The sequence below is a fragment of the Macaca nemestrina genome, chromosome 7 (genome assembly GCF_043159975.1).
Source record: "Macaca nemestrina isolate mMacNem1 chromosome 7, mMacNem.hap1, whole genome shotgun sequence".
Taxonomy (NCBI): domain Eukaryota; kingdom Metazoa; phylum Chordata; class Mammalia; order Primates; family Cercopithecidae; genus Macaca; species Macaca nemestrina.
Window position 1 is genome coordinate 159,290,676 of NC_092131.1, and position 25,467 is coordinate 159,316,142.

The window sequence follows — 25,467 nt, forward strand, 5'->3', positions numbered from 1 at the left end:
TAAACGCTTTAGAAGGCTGCAGAGTCTCAGGTGGGCTTTAGGTGGAGCGCTGTAATTATGGCTTTGCTCTGTCCATTAAAGTGAGCTACCTTGCCTCTTAGAAATGCCTGTATATTCCACTCTAGAGGGCTAGTCTCTGGCAGCAATATCTATTAATTTATTGCCAGTGGTACTGACTTCTGTGTAACTTTATCTGTGGGAGAAAGGGTTAGGATAATGTAGTTTCCACACACAGGATATTCCCTATTGAACCACATGGTGGGGCAGTGTTGTTACGCTTGTCAAGGCAGGGGTGTTTGATTTGGCTTGGAGTTTCTCACGGCAAAAGCACTGCTCGATGACAGCAGTATCGAGCTCTATAACTGAGCCATTGATTTTGACAGGTTCACACTGGTAATCCCAGCGCTTTGGGAGGCCGAGAGGATTGCTCGAGTCCAGGAGTTAGTTACAGTGAACTATGTTTGTGCCACTGCACTCCAGCCTGAGCAAGAGTGAGACCCCCATCTCCTTGAGGAATAAAAAGCACTACTATGGTCATGTGCATTACCACCAGGAGCTGGGCTGGTAATCCAATCCTCAGGAGGACCTACAGGGATCCACTTGTGTGACCACGGTAGAGCCAGGAAATCCCATCAGCGCAGAAAGTGAAAAATGGGAGTTTTTCTCAGTCACCACCTTGTAATCATACTTCTCCCAAATACCATGCCTTTCCCTTCTCCTCAGCTCAGCTACTTAAAGTTTCTGCATCTGAACCTTTTCCCCCGATCTCTTCATTTTCAAAGGCCTTTATCCTTTAAATCCAATTTGTTCTGAATGCCCGGGAACCAAAAAAGGTTTAAGGAATGCTTTCTCGGCCGGGCACGGTGGCTCACACCTGTAATCCCAGCACTTTGGGAGGTCAAGGTGGGAGGATCACTTGTGCTCGGGAGTTTGAACGAGCCCAGGCAACACTGGGAAACTCCATCTTTATAAAAAATACAGAAGAAAATTGGTCAGGAGTGTTGGTCCATGTCTGTGGTCCCAGCTACTTGGGAGGCTGAGGTCAGAGGATCACCTGAGCCCAGGAGGTCAAGGCTACAGTGAGCCATGATCACGCCACTGCAGTCCAGCCTGGGCTACAGAGTGACACCCTGTCTCAAAAAAAAAGCTTTCTATGCCCAGAGACCAGCATGGAGTGTGATTAAACCACAGCACTGCCCCCAGGAAGCTTAGGGTCAGTGTCACGCTCATGGCTACCTCTTGACTTGTTCCAGACGACCCAGCTGAGGTGTGTGACATGTGATGAGCAGGAGAGGAAAACCTGAAACCCTTAAGGATGCTGAGACTGAAGGCCTGGGCCATAACCCAGGCCTGGCTAAGGCCCACTGAGTTAAAAACGAGTTCTTGGGAATCTGAATGGAAATTGAACATGCTCCCGATGAAGGGAACTTCCTGCTGGTCTGTGGGAAGCTACTCTAAGGATTATGGAGATAGGCAGCTAGTGGGTCAGTGAACTCATCAGATTCTTTTCTGTATGTCTGCTAACTGTCAAAGCCAGCTGTTTATAAAATGTGGTCCCCAGACCAGCAAACTTCAGGGTCCCCTGGGACTTCTTGTTAACACAAATGCTCTGGTCCCTCCCCGGGGCGACCAAACCAGTAACTTGGGGTAGGGCCCAGCCTGGGGGCATAAGAAAGCCTTCAGGTGATGCTGATACACCAAAAGTATGAGAACCACCCCGTGCAACCAAAATCTGACTCCACTTTTGCTTTTTGCTACAAGATCCCTCTCAATCTTTTCGGTTGCTGATTCAGTCAGGTCTGGTGTGTGGCTTTTTTTTGAGACGGAGTCTCACTCTGTCACCCAGGTTGGAGTGCAGCGGCACAATCTTGGCTCACTGAAACCGCCACCTCCCAGGTTCAAGCGATTCTTGTGCCTCAGCCTCCCAAGTAGCTGGGATTACACGTATGCACTACCATGCCTGGTTAATTTTTTGTATTTTTAGTAGAGACTGGGTTTCACCATGTTGGCCAGGCTGGTCTCGAACTGACCTCAGGTGATCCACCTGCCTTGGCGTCCCAAAGTGCTGGGATTACAGGCGTGAGCCACCGCGCCCAGCTGGCTTCTCTATTAAGGTGGACAGGGTCACCTCCTGGTTATCCCCCGACTCAGATTCCCATAGGTGGCTCTGCCTGAGAAGCCCCAGGGCACTGTGGTCAGTGTTAGGTGTGGCAGTGATGGCTCTGGATCCTCCCCTTCAGTTCTTACTTGGGCCACAGTTGAGCAACTTACCCGCTTGCTATTTACCCTGCAAAGCAATGCCAAGTTCATGGGAAACTGTACCTACATGTAAACTGAATCTTTGAGACAGCTACGAGTGTGTATTGCCAGTGTGATCTCCAGCTACCTCTGCCAAGCTCGAATCACACACTTAGGCTATCCCAGTGCAGTATTTCATCTACTCTTCACTAGATAAAGTACACAGAGGACTTTCAATTTAAAAATGTTGTGACTTTTTTGGTCAGTAGTCTTAGTAAGAGATTTATATGAAAAGAGGAAGGAGTATATAAATAGGGTGTTAAATATATCATGTCACCAAAAAAATTTACCCGAGAAAAAGAAGTTTAAAAGCAATTTTAAAAAACCTTCAATCAACAATATATAAATAACTTAGTCTGAGGTAAGAGGGAAAAATGCCCTGCCAACACTTTAGAAAAATACATCTCTGCCACACTATACAGAAATATACCTTCTACCACATCTTCTGAATCCTCAGTTACCCTCCATCTACCAAAGATTTTGGGCACGAGAACTAAAGATGTGAATCTTTCCCACCCCTGCCACTTCCAGGTAAACAGAATATTCAGAGTTCATGTTCAGCCAGACTAAAGTACAAGAACACCGAACCCACTCTCCATCCCTTCCAATCCCATCCTAGGATAGGTGGGGCCAGAGCAGAAATCATGGAATGCTCAGGACTTCATGCCTCCCAAGTGCACTGAGGTCAGTTCTGGAACTGAGCTTCCTCCCAACGAGCCACTCCCCTCCTCTGGGAGTTCATTCACCTCCTCTCCCTCAAAGGACAATGTTTAATCTCTGAAATTCCTCTTGCCTTGTCAGCAACCATCATCTGGCTGCCGCTCCCACCAGTCCTCAAAAGAGCTCAGCCCCCGACCCTGACCCCAAATCTGTCCAACCTGGTTCTACAGTGTCTTCCATCTGACCGAGCTCTAGAGTGACGGCTCTGTATCAGAGCATCGTCGCTCAACACCCCGACTCATGCCAAGACCCAAGTGTCTTCTCCTGGGAGAGAAAGGGAGGAAAAAAAAAAAAACAAAAATCAATAAGAAAGTATTTTGCAAAAATTCAAGAGGGAGAAAAGATTCTGAATCCGTGTTCTGGTTTGTGCAGCTGTTTTTTGAACCCTCTTTCTGTTTTGGTATTTTTAACGTCCCATTACACAGTAGAGCTGAATGCTGGAGGTAGATTCAGAGCAGAGTCTTGGCCAGTGGCTGCCTGCTTCCCTACCAGCCTGCAGAAGCACCTTGCCAAAGCACTGCAGTCCCCTGGCTCTGCTGGCTGTGCCCAGTCCCGGTCCTTAAGTGGCCTCTTTGCTGCAGAGTCCCAGAAACAGGAAAGAAAGGGGAGAAATCCAAAAGGAGCTGAGCTGCATTCACTCTGGATAGCCTGGGCCAGGAGCTCAGGCCGTTTGCTCTGCACTGGTGCCAGCTGTGACCAAGTACTGACCGGGCTTTGCTGGCATCCGTGGGCCAGTGCTGTCTGCCCCAGTCGGCCACAGCAGGTAGCATCAGCTTTTCCTGCACTGGGGTATGGAAAGTAACAAGGAGCTGCCACAGTGTCTCTCTTGAGCAGCCTGGGCCTGCATCTCAGCAGCACCATCTTGATGGTGAGATGCTAGCTACCAAGGAAGGAAGCCAATCTGGCTATTACCAGTGGCTGCTGTTTGATGAAAGAGCTCAGGAGCTGAGGTGGGAAGCCTGGAGCACCAAGTTCCACCTGAAAGCAGAGAGAGAAGAATTTAAGGTGCAAATAGATTTGAGAGAGTGTGCCAGGCGCACTCCAGCCCCATGGAGTTCCCCCAGCCTGTGGTGATGGGAGAAGCACCTCAGATTGTGGCTTAGTGTTTACAGGCCCCTGGGCTCTGCTATTCAGATCTAAGCATTGGTGTTCACCTCCTAGTGACAAAGTACAAGTCAAGGGACTGGGAGGGGAGAGGTGAACCAAACAGGTCATCACTCTGCCGAGGTTGCTGCTTTTGCCTCACAATGACTCATCTATCTCCTAAGGACACTGGGATCACCCACAGGATGCTGGTCACTAGGTTTTTGGTAACAGCAGCTTCAGAAAAGATTGATGAATGCCTGTCTCATTCCCTTCTCTCCAATTCCCCAGTGACTCCCTTTACTGCAAGCTCAGGAAGCCCTTGAGTCTCCAGGTCTCAGGCCAAAGGGCCTGGGCACTGGAGGATGTTCAACAGCGAGAGAGAAAAATCCCAGGGGGCTGTGGGACCAAGTCAGCCTGTGCTGTGAGGCCGGCCACAAAGGATTTATCACCTGGGCCAAGTAGATGACTCTGGTGACTTCCTTCCCTTCCACAGTGACGGGCTGCAAGATCCAGGCACTGGGCAGGATCTCCCCGCGAACCATTTTTCTGCTGGGTCTTGGCATGGATGTATCATACACAGACTGGGCTGCCATGACAGACAGGTGACCCTGCGGACAGAGGGAAGTGGGAGTCTGCCTGTGTGGTGTGGATAAAACAGGAACAGGCTCCCCTGTAGACAGTATGGTGAAAGGCAACACTGGGCCAGCCTTCAAGTCACCCCTACTCTGGCTCCAGCCCCAACTTGCCCTCCTTCCCCTAAAGGACCTGATGCCCACATAGATTTTCTCATGACACTTCAGCCCAAGTTCTTCCCACAACGTCTTTACCACCAAGGCAGGCACCTCTTTGGCTTCTACGCAGACACAACAGAAATCCCGCGGCTGCTTCAATGCACACAGGGTAGTATTGCACACCAAGTACACTGGAGGGACAGGGATAAGGCGGGTCAGGAGGCCCATGGACAGACCTAGTCCTAAAGCCTTCCCGGTCAGGGAGCCCCCCGCCATCACCCCATCACCTGACACCTAGCTCAACCTAGGCTGAGCAATCAAGGTAACCTGAGTACCTGGCCTCCCAATAGGGCTGCCTCCAACCCTCCACCACCTCTATCACCCAGCAGGACCCCACTGGGCACACCAGAAGCCAGGCCCCGTGGAAGCCTTTCTTCCCTGGGCTCACCCAGGCTGATGCTGTTGGTCACTCGCTGATGCAGCCTTGCTGTCTGGATGGGCTTGTAATACAGGGGCCATAGACTGGGGTCACTGACAGCCGCCCACACGTGAGACAGCGGCTGGGACACCACACCTGCCCCCAGAAAGCCATGCCGAGTGGAAGAAAACACCTTGTAGTAAAGCTGCACCGCCTGCTCCTCACCCTGGTAGCTGGGGGGAGACACCAAGCACAGAAAATAGGAGGGAGTCAAAAATGGGCTCCAAGGGTCACAAAGGAGGGGCTCAGAGTGAAGACTCGAGGAATCCAGGTAAGGGAAGGGAGGAGAGAAGCCGAGCAGAGTGACAAGCTTAGGACCAAGACAGACATTGGACAAAGGACCCCACACAAACTTACTTCCAGCCAGCTGTTGCCTGGCAGCTGAAGAGGTTGTGCAAATTATCCGAACAAGCAGCCATTACCTGGGGACACAATGGCCACACCCAAATTAGGAGGCATTGTAAAAACTAAGCCCCTGGGTTAGTCAGTCTGGCCTGCCTCTGCTCAATTCTCCTTTTCTTTTTTTTTGAGACAGGGTCTAGCTCTGTCATCCAGGCTGGAGTGGAGTGGCGTAATCACGGCCCACTGCAGCATTAACCTCCTGGGGTTAAGCGATCCTCCCACCTCAGCCTCCCAGTCTCTAGGACTACAGGTACACACCACCACACCCAGCTATCTTTTTGTATTTTTTGGTAGAAACAGACTCTCACCATGTTGTCCAGGCTGGTCTTGAACTCCTGGACTCAAGCAATCTTCCCACCTCAGCCTCCCAAAGTGCTGGGATTACAGGTGTGAGCTATCACGCCTGGCCTAATGTTTTTATTTTTTTGTAGAAACAGGGTCTTGCTATGCTTCCCAGGCCGGTCTCGAACTGCTGACCTCAAGTGATCGTCCCGCTTCAGCCTCCCAAAATGTTGGGATTACAGGCATAAGCTACTACACCTGGCCTGAATTCCCCTTTTCTCAAGATGAAGAACCACTGAAGATGCCCATAAGCCTTGGGCTCCTCATCTGTCCAGCTTTTTTCCTATTTTCTCTTCCCGCACACCCAGCAGAGGTCTAGGTAAAGGAATGATAGGGACAGGCAGGAGCAGTTACTCACATCAGCCATAGAAGTGTCCACGACGTGCTTGGCCAAATCCTGATAGGAGGAGGAAAAGCAGGTCCCCGAGTTGGACAGACTGGATGGTGAACAGCAGCAACTGCCCAGGGAGGCTCTGCGGCCTACAAGAAATAGGTGGAGACCCTGTGATGGCCTCAGGACAGCAACAGCTCTCCCGCAGACCAGTGACCCACTAAGATCTAACAGCCATCAGCCCCCGAGTCCCCAAACCAGGCAGCTGGCTATCCCCAACACTCCCCGCAACTCACCGTAGGCGGAGTTCTTCCTCACTGCAGAAAGGCCTCCTCGCTCATCCCCTATCCATACATCCCTGGAATCAGGCAAGTTTGTGTACCCCTGCAGAAGAGAGGATACTCAGGACTGAGCCAGAAGGCAAGCACAAAATTATCTCCTCTGCCTCGAAACTGCATTTCACAGCTTCCAATAAGATGAATCAACTGCAATGGTCTTCCCAGATGGGAATACCAGAGGCTGGACATCCCCCCAAGAAGACCACAGCGATAGAAATTAGTATCTAGATAATCTCTGCTCACCTTCGAAGCCACACAGGCAGAGGCTGCTTACAGGGGAGTTCCAACAGGGATCAGAACCACCAGGGCCTGAGAATATGGGGTGCTCTGCCAGCCTTCCAAGCTGGGGGTACCAGGGATCAGTGCATGAGAGGCTCTCTGCACCACCCGGGCAACAAGAATGAGGCCATGGCTAGAGGGGCTTTAGCAGGGTAATAAATGTGGAAGATGGGATGGGAGGAAAAGTAACAGGCTATGAAAAGCTGAATGCTTGGCCCCTACCCCAGGTGCGGCAGCCAAGCTAAAGGTCCTAACTGGGGATTAGATGGGGTGACCCTCTGGATCTGCAATGTGGTCACCACACCTCCACCTCAGCAGGCCCCTCAACAACATGACCCTTGACCTCTGCTGGAACTCACAGGCACCCACCATCCTACCTCCATCATCACCTCTAACCTATTGCTGCTCTGATCACAATAAAGGAGGAAACAAAGAGAGTCCTCTCTCCATCCTTATCTCCTCACCTGCTGCAACAAAGCAGGCCCTTCTGCCTCAGGCTTAGTTCTCATGCTGCCGTGTCAGAAGCCCTTCACTACTGATCACCAGTCTCTTCACTTGTTGCCTCCACCTCTTCCTCTTCACTGGATCCTTACTATTAGCCACAACACTTGGCTAATTTTTAAAACACTTTGGGGGCTGAGCAGTGGCTCATGCCTATAATCCCAGCACTTTGGGAGGCCATGGCGGTGGATCACCTGAGGTCAGGAGTTTGAGACCAGCCTGACCAACATGGTGAAACCCCATCCCTACTAACAATACAAAAAATTAGCTGGGTGTGGTGGCGGCGCCTGTAATCCCAGTTACTCGGGAGAATCGCTTGAACCCAGGAGGCAGAGGTTGCAGTGAGCTGAGATTGTGCCACTGCACTCCGACCTGGGCACAACAGAGCGAGACACCATCTCAAAAAAAAAAAAAAAAAAAAAAAAAAAAAAAAAAAAATTTGTAAAGGCAGGATCTCAACCTGTTGCCCATGTTGGTCTTAGACTCCTGGGCTCAAGTGATCCTCCCCTCTGCAGCCTCCCAAAGTTTTGGGATTACAGGCGTGAGCCCCTGTGTCGGTTTCTCTCATCTTTAAAACCTTCCTCTTCACTCTCCTGCCTTTCACAGATAAGCTTCTTGCAACTAGTCTCGCTGTTTGCCATCTCCCACTTCTTGCTGACTTCTGAACCCACCCTAATCTAACATTTGCCCTCGTCTCTCCTCCAAACAGCAGTCACCAAGGTCCACGGTGTCCGTGTGGCTGGATCTTGTGAACAACTTCTGTCCTACACTTCCTGAATCTCTCAGCAAGCTTTGACTTAGCCAGTCTCTCCCTTTTACTGACAGAATCACTTCCAGAGGCTTCTCATCTCTCTGAGTGGTTTTTTGTTGTTGATTCATCCTCTTCAACTGTTGACATTTTGGGAACCTTTCAAAATTCAGGCCTAGGCCCTATTTTCTCACTCCACAATGTATTCCTAGGTAACCTAATCTGTTCCCAGTGCTGAACTCATGACTTCCAAAAATAAATATCCATAAATTAATAAGTATTGCTGAGACAAATGGGCAGTCATCTGAAAAAAAAAAAAAAGATTGCATAGAGACCCATTTCACAGACATACCAAAATGGATCCCTTATGCTTTATGAATCAAAGACACACTGGGAGATGGAGGAGTACAACGGTATTACAAGAAAACACAATTGAAAAGGTAACTGTGCCTGTAGTACAGTTGCCCGGGAGGCTGGGCAGGAGAATCCCTTGAGTCTAGGAGTTTGAAGCATGAGCCACTGCACCTGGCCTCAAAAATGTTTTAAGAAATTCTCAACAACAATTGAATCAAGGAAGAAATACAAACAGAAATCGCAAAATTATATTAAAAATGAAAATACAGCCGGGCGCGGTGGCTCAAGCCTGTAATCCCAGCACTTTGGGAGGCTGAGGCGGGCGGATCACGAGGTCAGGAGATCGAGAGACGATCCCGGCTAACACGGTGAAACCCCGTCTCTACTAAAAAATACAAAAAAAAATAGCCGGGCGAGGTGGCGGGCGCCTGTAGTCCCAGCTACTCGGGAGGCTGAGGCAGGAGAATGGCGTAAACCCGGGAGGCGGAGCTTGCAGTGAGCTGAGATCCGGCCACTGCACTCCAGCCTGGGTGACAGAGCAAGACTCCGTCTCAAAAAAAAAAAAAAAAAAAAAAAATGAAAATACATGTCACAAGCTATGGGAAATGGCTGAAGCAATGCTCAGAGGGAAATTTTAGCTTTAAAAACATCTGGGAAAAGAAATAAAAATCAATGAATTAATACTATGAACTATATGCCAACAAATTCAATAACATAAATTAGTGACGCAAAAGTTAAACTGACTCAAGGACAAATAAAACACCTTAGTACAGGCTGGGCGCAGTGGCTCACGCCTGTAATCCCAGCACGTTGGGAGGAGGCAGGTGGATCACGAGGTCAGGAGATCGAGACCATTCTGGCTAACACAGTGAAACCGTCTCCACTAAAAAAATACAAAAGAATTAGCCAGGCGTGGTGGCGGGCGCCTGTAGTCCCGGCTACTCAGGAGGCTGAGGCAGGAGAATGATGTGAACCCAGGAGGCGGAGCTTGCAGTGAGTCGAGACAGCACCACTGCATTCCAGCCTGGGCGACAGAAAAAAAAAAAAAAAAAAAAGAAACTTAGTACATATTTTATTTACAAATTTAAGATATTAAATTAGTGATCAAAGAAAATTTCAAGATAGCTTCATTAGTAAAATCTACCAAACATTTAAGGAATTAATACCAATCCTTCCTAGATGCTTCAAAAAATCAGGAGGGAACACTTGCCAACTCATTCTATAGGGCCAGAATTACCCTGATACAAAAACTGGGCAAAGGCATCACAAGTAAACTATAGACCAATATCCCTCATGAATACACACACACAAATCCTCAACAAAACACTAGTAAACTGAAATCTAGCAACACATAAAAAAGATATCATAAGCAAGTAGGATTTATCACAGAAACACAGGGCTGGCTCAACATACAAAAATCAATGCAATGCACTGTGTTAATAAAAGAAAAAAAACCCATAAGATTATCTCAGTAGACGCTAGAAAAAGTATTTGACTAAATCCAGTACCTTTTCATGATAAAAATTCAAAAAACTAGGAATATAAGGGAATTTCCTCAACCTGATAAAGGTCAGCTATAAAACATCCACAGCTAACATCACACTTAATGGTGAAAGATGCACACCTTCCTCCTCCGCTCTCACCACATCTAATAAACATTGTACTGGAGATTGTAGCCAGCACAACTGGCAAGACAACAACAACAAAGGCAGATGGCATGATCTTGCATATAGAATATCTTAAGGAATCTATTTAAAAAAAACATTAGAACTAATAAATGAATTCACCAAGGGTACAGGAGACAAGAACAATATACAAAAATCAATTTTATTTCGGCATAATAGCAATGAAGAAACTGAAAATGAAGTGAAAACAATTCCATTTATAATAACGTCAACAGGCATAAAATACTTACGAATAAATTTAATAAAATAAGCATAAAACTTATACTCTGAAAACTTCAAAACATTGTTGAAATTAAGCCTAAATAAACACAATGGCATCCCATATTCACAGAGCTAAAGACTTAATATTGTTAAAATAGCAATGCTCCCCCAATTGATCTACCGATCAAAGTAATCCCAATCAAAATCCCAGCTGACTTCTTTGCAGAAATTGACAAGCTGATCCTAAAATTCATATGGAAATCTGAGAAACCCAGAATAGTCAAAAGTAATCTTGAAAAAGAACAAAGTTGGAAGATGCAGACTTCCTGACTTCTAAAGGTACGACAAAACTACAGTAATGAAGACAGTGTGAGGCTGGGTGCAACAGCTCACACCTATGTAGATCAATGGTGTAGAATTAGGAGTCCAGAAATAAAGTCATACGTCTGTAGTCTACTGATCTTTGACATGGCTGCCAAGACAATTCAGTGGGAGAAATAATAATCTTTCAAACCCATGTTGTTGGGAGAACTGGACATCCATATGGAAAAGAATGAAATTCAACTCCTAGCTCTCACCATATGTAAAAATTAACTCAAAATGGGTCAAAGAATGAAATGTGGAAGCTAAAAGCATAAAACTCTTAGAAGAAAACATAGGTGTAATCTTTGTGATCTTGGATTAGGCACTCGTTTCTTAGATATGAAACCAAAGCACAAGGAACAACAATAAAAAATAAACTGGACATCATTCAACTTTTGGCTTCAGAGGGCACTACATCAAGATAGTGAACAGACACAAAGAATGGGAGGACATTTTCTGTGAATTATATCTTTGCTAAGGGACTCTTAAGAAGACAAATAACCAAATCTTAAAATAGACAAAATATCTGACTAGCTATTTCTCCAAAGAAGATGTATAAATGGGCAAAGGCACGTGAAAAGATGCTCAACACCATTAGCCATCAGGGCAATGGAACTGAAGCCACAATAAGATAGTACTTCCCATCTGCTAGGACAGCTGTCATCCAAAATAGGTCATAGCTACCGTCGGTGAGGACGGAGGAAACACACTGCTCACACACTGCTCGTGGGGAGGTAAAATAGGACAGCCACTGTGAAAAGCAGTCTGGCAGTTCCTCTATGATCCTGCAACTCAACTCTAGATACATACCCAAGAGAAATGAAAACATATCCATACAAAAGCTTTACAGGGATGTTCGTAGCAGCAATATTTATTAGTAGGCAAAAAGCAGAAAACGACTTCCTAAAGGCCCATCAACTGAAGAATGGATAAATAAAATGTGGTTTATTCATACAATGGAGTATTACTCGCCATATAAAGGAATGAAGCTCTCATATATTTTACAACATGAAGGACCCCTTGTTGGGGGTTAAATCACTGTCTCCACTGAAAATATGTTGAAGTCCAAACCCCCCCAGTATCTGTGAATTTGACCTAATTTGAAAATAAGTTCCTTGCAGATGTCACCAAGTTAATATAAGACAGAACTGGATTAGAGTGGTCCCTAAATCCAGTGACTAATGTCCTTATAAAAAGGTTATGTGGAGCTGGGTGCAGTAGCTCACACCTATAATCCAACACTTTGGGAGGCTGAAGCATGTGGATCACCTGAGGTCAGGAGACCAGCCTGGCCAATGTAGTGAAAACCCGTCTCTACCAAAAATACAAAAAATTAGCTGGGCATGGTGGTGGATGCCTGTAATCCCAGCTACCTGGGAGGCTGAGGCAGGAGAATCGCTTGAACCCAGGAGGCGGAGGTTGCAGTGAGCCGAGATCGTGCCATTGCACTCCAGCCTGGGTGACAGAGCAAGACTCTGTCTCAAAAAAACAAAACAAAACAAACAAGTTATGTGGTAGCTTACGATGGTAATTCCAGCACCTTGAGAGGCTGAGGCGGGAGGACCACTTGAGGTCAGGTGTTGCAGGTAAGAATGAGCTGTGATTGCACCACTGCAGTCAGGTCCAGGTGACAGAGACCCTGTCTCTTAAACACTGGGACAGACAGACAGGGAGACAGACACACACAGAGAGAGACAGAGCGCGCGAGAGTGAGAGCGAGACTGTCACATGAAGGAAGAGACAGAAATGGGAGTGAGTGCCAAGGATTGCTGGTAACCATCAGAAGCCTGGAAAGAGGCCTGGAGCAGATCCTTCTCCCAGGAGCCTTCTGAGGGATACGGTGCTGCTAACACCAACATTTTGGACTTCTAGCCTACAGAACTATGAGAGCATAAGTTTCTGTTGTTTGAAGCCACTCTATGAGTGGTAATTTGTTACAGCAATTCCAGGAAACTAACACAATCCTGCAAATATTATGCTAAGAGAAAGAAGCCATCAAAAAGGATCATATATTGTATGATTCCATTTATATGAAATGTCCAGAATAGGCAAATCCATAGGGATAGAAAGTAGACTTGTGGTTGCCAAGGGTTGGGGAATGGTGAACTTAGGGAATAACTAGTGGCATGTGGTTTTTTAGGGGGTAATGAAAATGTCCTAAAATTGCTGATGGATACACAACTCTATGAATATACTAAAGCCAATGGATTATAACAACAACAATAAAAAATCAATTAAAGAAGTGCTCAAGGGTCAGGCACGGTGGTTCATGTTTGTAATCCCAACACTGGGAGGCTGAGGCGGGCAGATCCCTTGAGCCCAGGAGTTCAACACCAGCCTGGGCAACAGGTAAAACCCCATCTCTAGAAAACAAAAATACAAAAAGTAGCCAGGCGTGGTGGCACACACCTGTACTCCAGGTACTCAGGAGGCTGAGGTGGGAGGACCACTGGCACCTAGCGAGGTCAAGGCTGCAGTGAGCCATGACTGTGTCACTGCACTCTAGCCTGGGCAACAGAGCAAGACCCTATCTCAAAAAAAAAAAAAAAAAAGGCATGTCAAAAAGACACAAGACCCAAGCTGAAGGAACTCCAAATAATTAAAGCAGGAACAAGTTGAACAATGAAATTAATAATGACAGTACCGTATTGAATCATTCCCCAAAGAATATGATTCCAAACTGAAAAAAACTAAATAGTTGAATAAATTAAGTGGTGGAAGAAGGGACTGCACTTCCTTAGAGAAAAGTTCCAATTAATAAATGTAGGAGGAGGCCGGGTACGGTGGCTCACGCCTGTAATCCCAGCACTTTGGGAGTCTGAGGTGGGCAGATCATGAGGTCAGGAGATCGAGACCAACCTGGCTAACACGATGAAACCCTGTCTCTACCAAAAATACAAAAAATTAGCTGGGCGTGGTGGCGGGTGCCTGTGGTCCCAGCTACTTGGGAGGCTGAGGCAGGAGAATGGCATGAACCTGGGAGGTGGAGCTTGCAGTGAGCCGAGATTGTGCCACTGCACTCCAGCCTGGGGAACAGAGCACCAGACTCCGTCTCAAAATAAATAAATAAACAAATAAATAAATAAATAAATAAATGTAGAAGAAATGAAGAGAATACAAAATTGCCACTAAAATATCACAATAATTTTTACAGATAAGACACACTAGTAGACACTAAAATCAGTGGATGAAAGTTTGAGGAAAAACAGGATTTTCCATAGTCTCCAAGATTTTTTGGGGGGGAGAGGGCGGGGGATGGAGTCTTGCTCTGTCTCCCAGGCTGGCCTGCAGTGGCACCATCTCGGCTCAATGCAACCCCTGTCTCCCGGGTTCAAGCTATTCTCCTGTCTCAGCCTTCCAAGTAGCTGGGACTACAGGCGTGTGCCACCATGCCTGGCTAATTTTTATATTTTTAGTAGAGACGGGATTTCACCATACTGACCAGGCTGGTCCTGAACTCCTGACCTCATGATCACCTGCCTCTGCCTCCCTAAGTGCTGAGATTACAGGCGTGAGCCACCGCGCCCAGCCAGTCTCCAAGACTTTTTGAGACAGGGTCTTCCTCTATCCAAGGCCAATGGTGCAATCATGGCTCACTGTAACCTCCATTCCCCTCCAGGCTCAAGCGATCCTCCCACCACAACCTCCCAAGTAGCTGGGACCACAGGCATGCACCACCAACATAGCGTGTGTGTGTGTGTGTGTGTGTGTGTGTGTGTCTAGAGATGGCGTATCACTATGTGTGTGTGTGTGTGTGTGTGTGTGTGTGTGTGTGTGTGTGTGTGTGTGTGTGTCTCTAGAGATGGCGTATCACTATGCTGCCCAGGCTGATCTCAAAATATTGGACTCAAGTGATCTTCCTGCCTCATCTTTCCAAAGCACTGGGATTACAGGCGTGAGCCACCACGTTCAGCCATGTTTATTAATCATAAAGGGCAAAATAGCAACATTCAGTGGAGAGACTCCCAAATACCACCTTAACATCAAAGTTTACATCACCAGAAATAGGACAGATTGGTATCCAGTAATCTCTGGTACAATGCACTGAGAATAAGGTATTGCATGAGACATATTTACACTATAAAGCTATTTGTTGTCTCTCTAAAATTTGAATTTAACTAGCATCCTGTATTTTTCTTTGCCTAATCTGTCAACCCTGAGAAGGGCAAATCACTTTTATGGTATTTTTTGCCAAAAAATGCATAACTTCAATCTAACCATGAGAAAACCACAGACACGATCCTTTTGTAGTTCATAAGCATGATAATTGGGTTTTCACATAGATGTCTGAGAAGTGCCTCTCTCAAACCTTGTTACGTGAGCACATTACCTGTCTTACATGAAAAAATAAAAAATAAAGAAAGTAACAGCAGATAAAACACATTCCAAAAAATTACTGACCAAGAAGCAAGAAAAGACTGAGAAACTATCACAGCAAAAAGAAATTGATCACAATATACACAGAAATAAACAAGTTAGAATCAAAACTGGCTCCAGGAGAGACGAAAAATCTAAACCAAAAGTTGGCAAACTTTTTCTGTAGGGAGCTAGATACTAAATATTTAAGGCTTTGTGGGCCATTTGAGTAGTTGCAGCTACTCGACTCTCTGCCACTGTAGTGGGAACACGACCATGTACATGAATGGGCATGACTGTATTCCAGTAAAACTTTATTTACAAAAACAGGAAGCAGGTCAGATCTGGCCAAAGAGCCATAGTTTACTAAATCCTGATCTTAACAGACCATTTTCCATTGAAGAAGTTTTTCAAAGAACTAATCCCCTGCTGAAACACCAAGCCTTGTCAATTTAAAAGGATTATTACATCAAACTTTAAAAGATGATTCAAAAGAAAATTTTTTTTTGAAACAGGGTCTTGCTCTGTCACCCAGGCTGGAGTGCAGTGGCATGATCACAGCTCACCACAGCCTCGACTTCCCAGGCTCAAGCAATCCTCCCACCACAACCTCCTGAGTAGCTAGGACTACAGGTATGCAGCACTACGCCTGGCTTTCTTTTTTTTCCTATGTTGCCCTGTCTGGACTCAAACTCCTGGGCTCAAGTAATCCTCCTGCCGCAGCCTCCCCAAGTGCTGAGATTACAGGTGTGAGCCACCATGTCTGGCTCTCAAATTTTTTTACTTTTCATCCCCATTTCGCTGTCCCACCAAAATCATTGATATGCTTAGAGTATATATTTTTGTTTGTATATGTTCTTGCAAAAAGTGATTGTTTTATATATTGTATTTATATACTATATATGTTGTTTAATTTACAAATAGTAACATGTCTCATTTTATGGGCAGATCATGAGATCAGGAGTTTCAGACCAGCCTGGTCAACATAGGGAAACCCTGTCTCTACTAAAAATACAAAAAAATAAGCTGGGCATGGTGGCAGGCACCTGTAATCCCAGCTACTAGGGAGGCTGAGGCAGGAGAATCTCTTAAGCCCAGGAGTTGGAGGTTGGAGTGAGCCGAGATTGTGTCACTGCACTCCAGCCTCAGCGACACAGCGAGACTCTGTTTCAAAAAGAAAAAAAAAAGTTTTTCACTCAGTATTCTGCCTAGGTGTTTAATGTGTTGATTTCAATTCTTGCATAGTATTAATATTTCATGTGTGCAACTACCACATTTTACCTATCCATTCTCAGTCATGGATTCAGGAATGTCCTCCAACTCATTGCCACTTCAAATAATGCCTCAATAAACAATTCCTTACATGTTCTCTCATAACCTATGCAAACATTGCTGAGTCATAGGAACCTATAATGGTTCCAACATCCTCAAAGTCCTGCCAAAATCTGGCATCATCTGGCTTCCTAAATTTTCCCAGTTTAATAGGTATAAAGTTTTTATTACCTTTTTAACTATTCATAAGCCTTGAAAAGGAAAAGTACCACCTTCCTTTCCTATAAAAGGAGTATAACATTGATAACAAAACCTAAAGAATATATTGTGAAAGCAAAAACCACAGAAAAATTCAAATATTGATGCAAAATTCTAAAATATAAGTGGACTCCAACAACACATTAAAAGAACAGTACATCAGAATCATAAATATATATTATAGGATTTATTCCAGGATTGCAAGAATAGTTCAATATTAGCCCAAAAATAGATAGATGGATGTATGAATGAATGAAATCATCTCCAAAGACTCTGAAATACCCATTCTGGATAAGAATATGCTACAAGCTAGGAATAGTTGGATATTTCCTTAGTATTGCAAAAATATATCTATCTCAGCTCAAAAGCTATAAAAAAGCCAGGTGGGGTGGCTCATGCCCATAATCCCAACACTTTGGGAGGCCAAGATGGGTGGATTACCTGAGGTCAGGGGTTCGAGACCAGCCTAGCCAACATGGTGAAACCCAAACTCTACTAAAAATACAAAAATTAGCCAGGTATGGTGGCAGGCGCCTGTAATCCCAGCTACTTGGGAGGCTGAGGCATGAGAATCACTTAAAGATCGAGGTGAAGGCTTCAGTGAGCCGAGATCACGCCACTGCACTCCAGCCTGGGCAACAGAGCGAGACACCATCTCAAAAAAAAAAAAAAAAAAGTAATTAAGATAGGTACATGTATTAGCAACTACTAAATTAGTAGTGCAGGTCTAGAGAATCAACCAAAAAAAATAGATGCAAAATTAATTCACAGCAATCAATAGCTTTAATACATACAAAATAATCAGAAGATATAAAAGAAGGAAAAACCTATTTAGAAAAGTAACAAAAACCTTAAAATACTTAGAAATAAATCTGACAAGAAATGTGAGAGACATATGAAAAAACTTTAAAAACACAAAAAGAAAGTTTGAAACTAGTATGTTCTTGGTTAGAAAATTCTATAGCATAAGATGTGGTTCCTCCCTAAGTCAATCCACATGATCCTATTAAAAACAGTAACAAGGGCCGGGCGCGGTGGCTCATGCCTGTAATCCCAGCACTTTGGGAAGCCGAGGTAGGCGGATCATGAGGTCAGAAGATCGAGACCAACCTGGCCAACACGGTGAAAACCCATCTCTACTAAAAATACAAAAATTAGCCGGGCGTGGTGGCAGGCGCCTGTAATCCCAGCTACTTGGGAGGCTGAGGCAGGAGAATGGCGTGAACCTGGGAGGCGAAGCTTGCAGTGAGCTGAGATCCGACCATTGCACTCCAGCCTGGGCGACAGAGCAAGACTCCGTCTCAAAAAAAATAAAATAAAATAAAATAAAAACAGTAACAAGTTCTTGCAATTGAACTAGACAAGGTGAGATCCTAAATTTCATATAAACAATAAACAACAGGCCGGGCGCAGTGGCTGGCTCATCCCAGCACTTTGGGAAGCCAAGACAGGTGGATCACTCGAGGTTAGGAGTTTGAGATAAGCCTGGCCAACATGGTGAAACCCCATCTCTACTAAAAATACAAAAATCAGCCAGGCATGGTGGCGGGCGCCTGTAATTCGAGCTACTCAGCAGGCTGAGAGGAGAATCGCTTGAACCCAGGAGGCGGGGGTTGCAGTAAGCTGAGATCGCGCCACTGCACTCCAGCCCGGGTGACAGAGTGAGACTCCATCTCAAAAAATAAAAAATAAAATAAACAACAGGCTGGGTGCAATGGTTCATGCCTGTAATCCCAGCACTTTGTTCAGCTGAGGTGGGCGAATCACCTGAGGTCAAGAGTTTGAGACCAGCCTAGCCTCCACTGCAAAACCCCATCTCTACTAAAAATACAAGAAAAATTAGCCAGGCGTGGAGGATAAAGCAGGCCTGTAGTCCCAGGTACTTGGAGAACTGAGACAGGAAGAATCGCTTGAACCTGGGAGGCGGAGGTTGCAGTGAGTCAAGAAAGGCGCCACTGCACTCCAGCCTGAGTGATAGAGCAAGACTCCATCTCAAAAAAAAAAAAAAAAACAAACAACAGATCAGTAACACAGAGGCACAGCAAGATGACAGAATAGGACCCTTCAGTGATAGTTCCCCACAGAAACATCAATTTGAACAACTATCCACATAAGAAAGTATCTTCACTACAGCTAGGAAAACCAGTTGATAGATAAAAGTACTAGATTTTACAAGGAGAAGAAGATGCATTAAAGAGAATAGGAAGGACAGTTTCATATTATCTGCACCAACCCTCCCCCAACCCTAGGTAGTGATGAGAGACACTGTCCACATGGCAGAAGAAGAGGTTAGTGGACATGGGACTTTGCCTTAGAGCCCAGTACTAAGTCTGCCACAGTAATATGCAGAACCAGAAAAAACCCCACAGCCTAATTCCAGGCCTGTACCCATGGACAAAGACTGTGGACCCACACTAAGCACCAGAAAAGAACTCACCACCCATCAGGATGAATGTGATTCTCACATCACTGGCCAACTAAAGCGTTCTTGGGCCCAAAATAAATTTCAGCATGGTAGCGGCCTGGACTTTGAGCGTGACCCATTTCCACCCTGTTCCAGGAGGCCATAGGCTTCAGGTGTAACCCTGCATAGCATCAGTTGTGGCAGCCACAGGAATGCCCACATCACCTTTCCCTCCAACTTTAGGCAACATGGTGCAGAGAAAGACACCATCTGCTTGGGGGGAAGGAGAAGGAATTGTGCGTGGGACTTTTCCTTGGAACCCAGCACCAAGCCCACAACAACAAAACCAGCACCTGGTTCAGGGCCCTGGCCAGCATTACCACACAAGGTGGGGAACTCTCCCTGGGTCTTACTCAGGTCCATCTGGGCCAGGGACATTGGAGTCCATAACAGAGTCCCAGCTACACAGGCTTAGAGTGCCCTCTAGTGCTAAGAGGGCTACAGTGACCACAGGCTTAGGGAACTCAACAGTCAGGCTCCTTTGAATTCCTGGAAGGCCCTCTGAAGGACAGGTACAAACAAGGCCAGATTGCAAAAACTGGAATAAATATCATTTTTTTCAATGCCCAGATATTGACACACATTGGAAAGCATCAATAACATTGAGGGAACTATGACCTCACCAAACCAACTAAATAAGGTGCCAGTGACCCATCCTGAAGGGATGGAGAAGTATAATCTAATACAGGGAATTCAAAATAGTTGTTTTGAGGTAGCCCAACAAACTTGGAGAAAACACAGAGAAATAATTCGGAAATCTATGCGAGAAACTTTACAAAGAGATTAAAATAATCTTTAAAAAATCAAACAGAAATCCTGGAGGTGAAATACATTGAACAAACAAAAATGCATTACAGGGTCTCGACAGCAGAAATTATAAAGCAGAAGAATAAATCTGTGAGCTCAAAGAGAGGATATTTGAAAATACAGAAGAGCAAAGAAAAAAAAAAGAATGAAAAAGAACAAAAGAAAGTTTAAAGAATCCGTGGGATAGTGTCAAAAGAACAAATGTGGCCAGGCACGGTGGCTCACGCCTATAATCCCAGCACTCTGGGAGGCCAAGGTGGGCGGATCACAAGGTCAGGAGTTGGAGACCAGCCTGATCAACATGGTGAAACCCTGTTTCTATTAAAAATACAAAAAAACAAAAGCTGGGCGTGGTGGTGGGCGCCTATCTCAGCTACTCAGGAGGCTGAGGCAGGAGAACTGCTTGAACCCTGGAGGCAGAGGCTGCAGTGGGCAGATTGTGCCACTGAACTCCAGCCTGGGTGAACAGTGCAAGACTCTGTCTCAAAAAATAAAAAAAATAAAAATAACAAATGTATGAGTCACTGGCATTCAAGAGGGAGTGGAGAATGAGAACAGAGGGAAGTAGAAAGTTTATTCAAAGCAATAATAACAGAGACCTTTCCAAACCTAGAGAAAGATACAAATATTCAGGTATAAAAAGGTAAAAAGTCCCCAGTTAAATTTAACGAAATAAGACTACTCCAAGGCATATAATAATCAAATTCTCAAATGTCAAGGACAAAGAAAAGGTCATAAAACCAGCAAGAGAAAAGAAGTAAATAGGCTAGGTGTGGTGGCTTATGCTTGTAATCCCAACACTTTGGGATGCTATAGTAGGAGGATTGCTTGAGGCCAGAAGTTCAAGACCAGCCTGGGCAACATAGTGAGACTCCCATTTCTACAAAACACTTAAATTGTAATTTTTTTAAAAGAAAATAAGCAAATAACAAGTAAAGGAGCTCAAATAGGTCTGGCAGCAAATTTCTCGGCAAAAACCTTACAGGCTAGGAGGGAGGGGTATGACAGTCAAAGTGCTGAAGAAAAAAAATATCAACCAAGAATACTTTATCCAGTAAAATTATCCTTCAGACATGAAGAGATAAAAGACTTTCCCAGACAAACGAAAGTTGGGGAAATTCAGCAACACTAGACCTGCCTTATAAAAAATGCTAAAGGCAGTTCTTCAATCTGACAGAAAAAGATGCTAATGTGTAACAAGCAAACATTTGAAGGTATAAAACTCACTGGTAAAACTAAGTACACGGACAAATTTAGAATACTCTAAAATTATAACTGTAGTAGATAAACCACTCCTATCTTTGCTATGAAGAATAAAAGACAGATTAAAAATAATAACAACAGGCCAGGCACGGTGGCTCATGCCTGTAATCCCAACACTTTGGGAGGCCGAGGCAGGCAGATCATGAGGTCAGGAGTTGGAGACCAGCCTGGCCAACATAGTGAAACCCCATCTCTACTAAAAATACAAAAATTAGCCGGGCATGGTGGCGGGCGCCTGTAATCCCAGCCATACCTGGCTAATTTTTTGTATTTTTAGTAGAGATGGGGTTTCACTATGTTGACCAGGCTGGTCTTGAACTCCTGACTTTGTCATCTGCCTGCCTCAGCCTCCCAAAGTGCTGGGATTACAGGCATGAGCCACCGTGCCCGGCCAGGGCATTTATTTCAACATCTTCTGTTGGTCATGCACTCAGCTTTTAAGGTTTCTCTGGGGCCTCCCTGGCTGAGAGGTGGTCTGTTCAGTCAGTTGGAGGCTTAGAATTTTACTTTTATTTCTCAATCAACAGGCAAAAATCAGTAGTGCTTCTATATACCAAAAGCAAACTATCTGAAAAGGAAAGCAAGAACACAATCCCATTTATAATAGCTACAAAAAAATAAAGTCCCTATGAATAAACTTAATGAAAGAGGTGAAAGAGGCCGGGCGCGGTGGCTCAAGCCTGTAATCCCAGCACTTCGGGAGGCCGAGACGGGCAGATCACGAGGTCAGGAGATCGAGACCAGCCTGGCTAACCCGGTGAAACCCCGTCTCTATTAAAAAAACATACAAAAAACTAGCCAGGCGAGGTGGCGGGTGCCTGTAGTCCCAGCTACTCGGGAAGCTGAGGCAGGAGAATGGCGGGAACCCGGGAGGCAGAGCTTGCAACGAGCTGAGATCCAGCCACTGCACTCTAGCCCGGGTGACAGAGTGAGACTCTGTCTCAAAAAAAAAAAAAAAAAAAGAAAGAGGTGAAAGATCTCTACAATGAAAGCTATAAATCACCGGTGAAAGAAATTAAAGAGGACATGAATAAATGGAAAGATATCCCATGTTGATGGATTGGAAGAGTATTGTTAAAATGTCCATATCATCCTGGCTAACACAATGAAACCCCGTCTCTACTAAAAATACAAAAAAATTAGCCGGGCGAGGTGGCGGGCACCTGTAGTCCCAGCTACTCGGGAGGCTGAGGCAGGAGAATGGCGTAAACCCGGGAGGCGGAGTTTGCAGTGAGCCAAGATAGTGCCACTGCACTCCAGCCTGGGCGACAGAGCGAGACTCCGTCTCAAAAAAAAAAAAAAAAAAAAAAAAGTCCATATCACCCAAAGCAATCTACAGATTCAATGCAATCTCTATCAAAATACTAACAACATTCTTCATAGAAAAAACAATTCTAAAATTCATATTGACCCACAAAAGACCCCAAACAGCCAAAGAAATTATGAGCAAAACAAAGCTGGAGGCATCGCACAGTACCTGACTTCAAAAAATACTACTAAGGTATAGTAACCAAAACAGCATGGTACTGGCATATAAACTGTCACATAGACTAAAGGAACAGAATGGAGAACACAGAAATCCATACATTTACAGCCAAGTGATTTTTGACAAAGACAGAACACACAATGGAGAAAGGGCAGTCTCTGTGGTAAATGATGCTGAGAAAACTGGATATCCACATACAGAAGCATGAAACTAGACCCCTATCTCTTACCATATACAAAAAGGTTCAAAAACTTATATCTTAGACCAGAAAATATGAAACTATAAGAAGAAAACATATGAGAAATGCTTTATGACATTGGATTGGGCAAGGAATTTTTGGATAAGACCTCAAGAGCACAAGCAACAAAAGCAAAAATAGACAAATGAGGTTACATCAAACTAAAAAGATCCTGCACAGCTAAGGAAAAGAGTGAAGAGACATCCCACAGAATGGGAGAATGTATTTGCAAACTATGCATATGACAAAGGGTTAATATCCAGAATATATAAGGAATTCAAATAACAGCAAAAATCCCAAACAATCCAACTTTAAAATGGGCAAACACCTGAATTCACATTTCTCAAAAAAAGACATTCAAATGGCCAACAGGTATATGAAAAAAATGCTTAACATCACTAGTTTTTAGGAAAATCCAAATCAAAACTAACATGAAATATCACTTCATTCCATCTAAATGGCTGTAATAAGACAAAAAACAACAAATGTTGGTAAGGACGTGGAGAAAGGGGAACTCCTATACACTGTTGGTAGAAATGTAAATACAGCCATTATAGCAAACAGTAGGAAGGTTTCTCAAAAAACTAAAGCAGAACTACCATATGATCCAGCAATTCCACCACTATGTATATAGCCAGTGAAAATGAAATCACTATGTCAAAGAGATATCTACACTCCCCTATTTATTGCAGCACTACTCACAATAACCAAGAGATGAAATCCCCCTAAATGTTTACAGGTGAATGGGCAAAGAAACTGTGGTATATATACATAATGGAATAGTATTCAGTCATAAAACAGAATAAAATTCTGTCATTTGTGGCAACATGGATGAACCCAGGGACATTATACTAAAGTGAAAGACACCAGGTATAGACAGACAACCACATGATCTTACTCATATGCAGAATCTTAAAAAGTTGATCTCTCACACCTGTAATCCCAGTGCTTTGAGAGGCTGAGGCAGGTGGATCACCTGAGGTCGGGAGTTTGAGACCAGCCTAGCTAATATGGTGAAACCCCATCTCTCCTAAAAATACAAAAAATAGTTGGGTGTGGTGGGCACTTGTAATTCCAGCTACTCAGGAAGCTGAGGCATGAGAATCGCTTGAACCTGGGAGACGGAGGTTGCAGTGAGCCAAGATCACACCACTGCACTCCAGCTTGGGTGACAGAGTGAGACTCTGTCTCAAAAATAAATAAATAATGAAAATTTAAAAAGTAGCCAGGTGCAGTGGCTCATGTCTGTAATCCCAGCATTTTGGGAGGCCAAGGCGGGCAGATCATGAGGTCAGGAGATCCAGACCATCCTGGCTAACATGGTGAAACCCCTTCTCTACTAAAAATACAAAAAATTAGCCACGCATGGTGGCAGGTGCCTGTAGTCCCAGCTACTCAGAGGCTGAGGCAGGAGAATGGCATGAACCCGGGAAGTGGAGCTTGCAGTAAGCTGAGATGGCACCACTGCACTCCAGCCTGGCGACAGAGCGAGACTCCGTCTCAAAAAAAAAAGAAAATAAAAAAGTTGATCTCATAGAAGGAGAGAGTAGAATAGTGATTACCAGAGGCTGGGGAGGGGATCAGGAAGAGGGTAATGGGGAGTGGTTGGTCAACAAGTACAAAGTTAGAAAGGAAGAATAATAAGTTCTGGTGTTCTAAATACAACAGGGCGACTATACCTAATAACAATGTAATGTATATTTCAAGTTGGCTAGAAGATAGGGTTTTGTGTTATCACCACAAAGAAATGATACACGTTTAAAGTGATGGATGTGCTAATTGCCTGATCTGATCATTACGCAATGTATACGTGTATTGAAACATCACACTGTACCTCACAAATATTTACATTATGTGTAAATTGTAATAAAATAAGACAATTTTTTTTAATAAACAAGAAAGAATACTCCGGTAAACTCAGAAAGAGAAGAGCAATGAGGGTAGTGGTGGACTAACACTACCACAGGGTAGAATCTATTCTTTTTTTTTTTTTTTGAGACGGAGTCTCGCTCTGTCACCCAGGCTGGAGTGCAGTGGTGCGATCTCAGCTCACTGCAAGCTCCACCTCCCGGGTTCACGCCATTCTCCTGCCTCAGCCTCCTGAGTAGCTGGGACTACAGGCGTCCGCCACCACACCCGGCTAATTTTTTTTGTATTTTTAGTAGAGACAGGGTTTCACCGTGTTAGCGAGGATGGTCTCGATCTCCTGACCTCGTGATCCACCCGCCTCGGCCTCCCAAAGTGCTGGGGTTACAGGCGTGAGCCACTGCGCCCAGCTGGGTAGAATCTATTCTAAGCTTTGGTGTAAGGAAAAGGGACCCCTTAAACAGGTGAGGCAAAGATAAACTAACAAGCATTACGGGAACAACTGGACAGCCATCTGGAAAAAACACAATCAGATCCAGACCTCATATGAAGATGACTCCAAAAGGAACAAAGATTTAAATATGAAAAAATAAAACCACA

General features: G+C 44.8%; 1 protein-coding gene and 1 non-coding gene across 13 annotated transcripts in view; one reads left to right on the top strand and one right to left on the bottom strand.

Annotated features, from left to right (window-relative positions):
• Positions 1–74: 74 nt before the first annotated feature.
• LOC105491574 (StAR related lipid transfer domain containing 9) overlaps positions 75–25,467 on the bottom strand; it is a 155,966-nt gene continuing 130,573 nt past the window's right edge. For 10 of the 12 annotated variants that reach the window (XM_071067015.1, XM_011758108.3, XM_011758115.3 and 7 more), the window contains 7 exons: positions 6,685–6,772; positions 6,416–6,537; positions 5,671–5,735; positions 5,284–5,486; positions 4,932–5,026; positions 4,554–4,712; positions 75–3,996 (listed from right to left, as the gene is read on the bottom strand). In XM_071067015.1, the coding sequence (XP_070923116.1) occupies positions 3,895–3,996; positions 4,554–4,712; positions 4,932–5,026; positions 5,284–5,486; positions 5,671–5,735; positions 6,416–6,537; positions 6,685–6,772 (834 nt within the window). In that variant the 3' untranslated portion in view covers positions 75–3,894. Of the gene's footprint in view, positions 3,997–4,553; positions 4,713–4,931; positions 5,027–5,283; positions 5,487–5,670; positions 5,736–6,415; positions 6,538–6,684; positions 6,773–9,371; positions 9,633–25,467 lie in introns of those variants that run through there. The other 2 variants (XM_011758093.3, XR_011606126.1) reach the window with 2 other exon arrangements.
• Positions 15,097–15,197, top strand: LOC112428690 (small nucleolar RNA U13). Its single transcript, XR_003020744.1, has one exon. It is a non-coding gene; the product is annotated as a small nucleolar RNA U13 (small nucleolar RNA).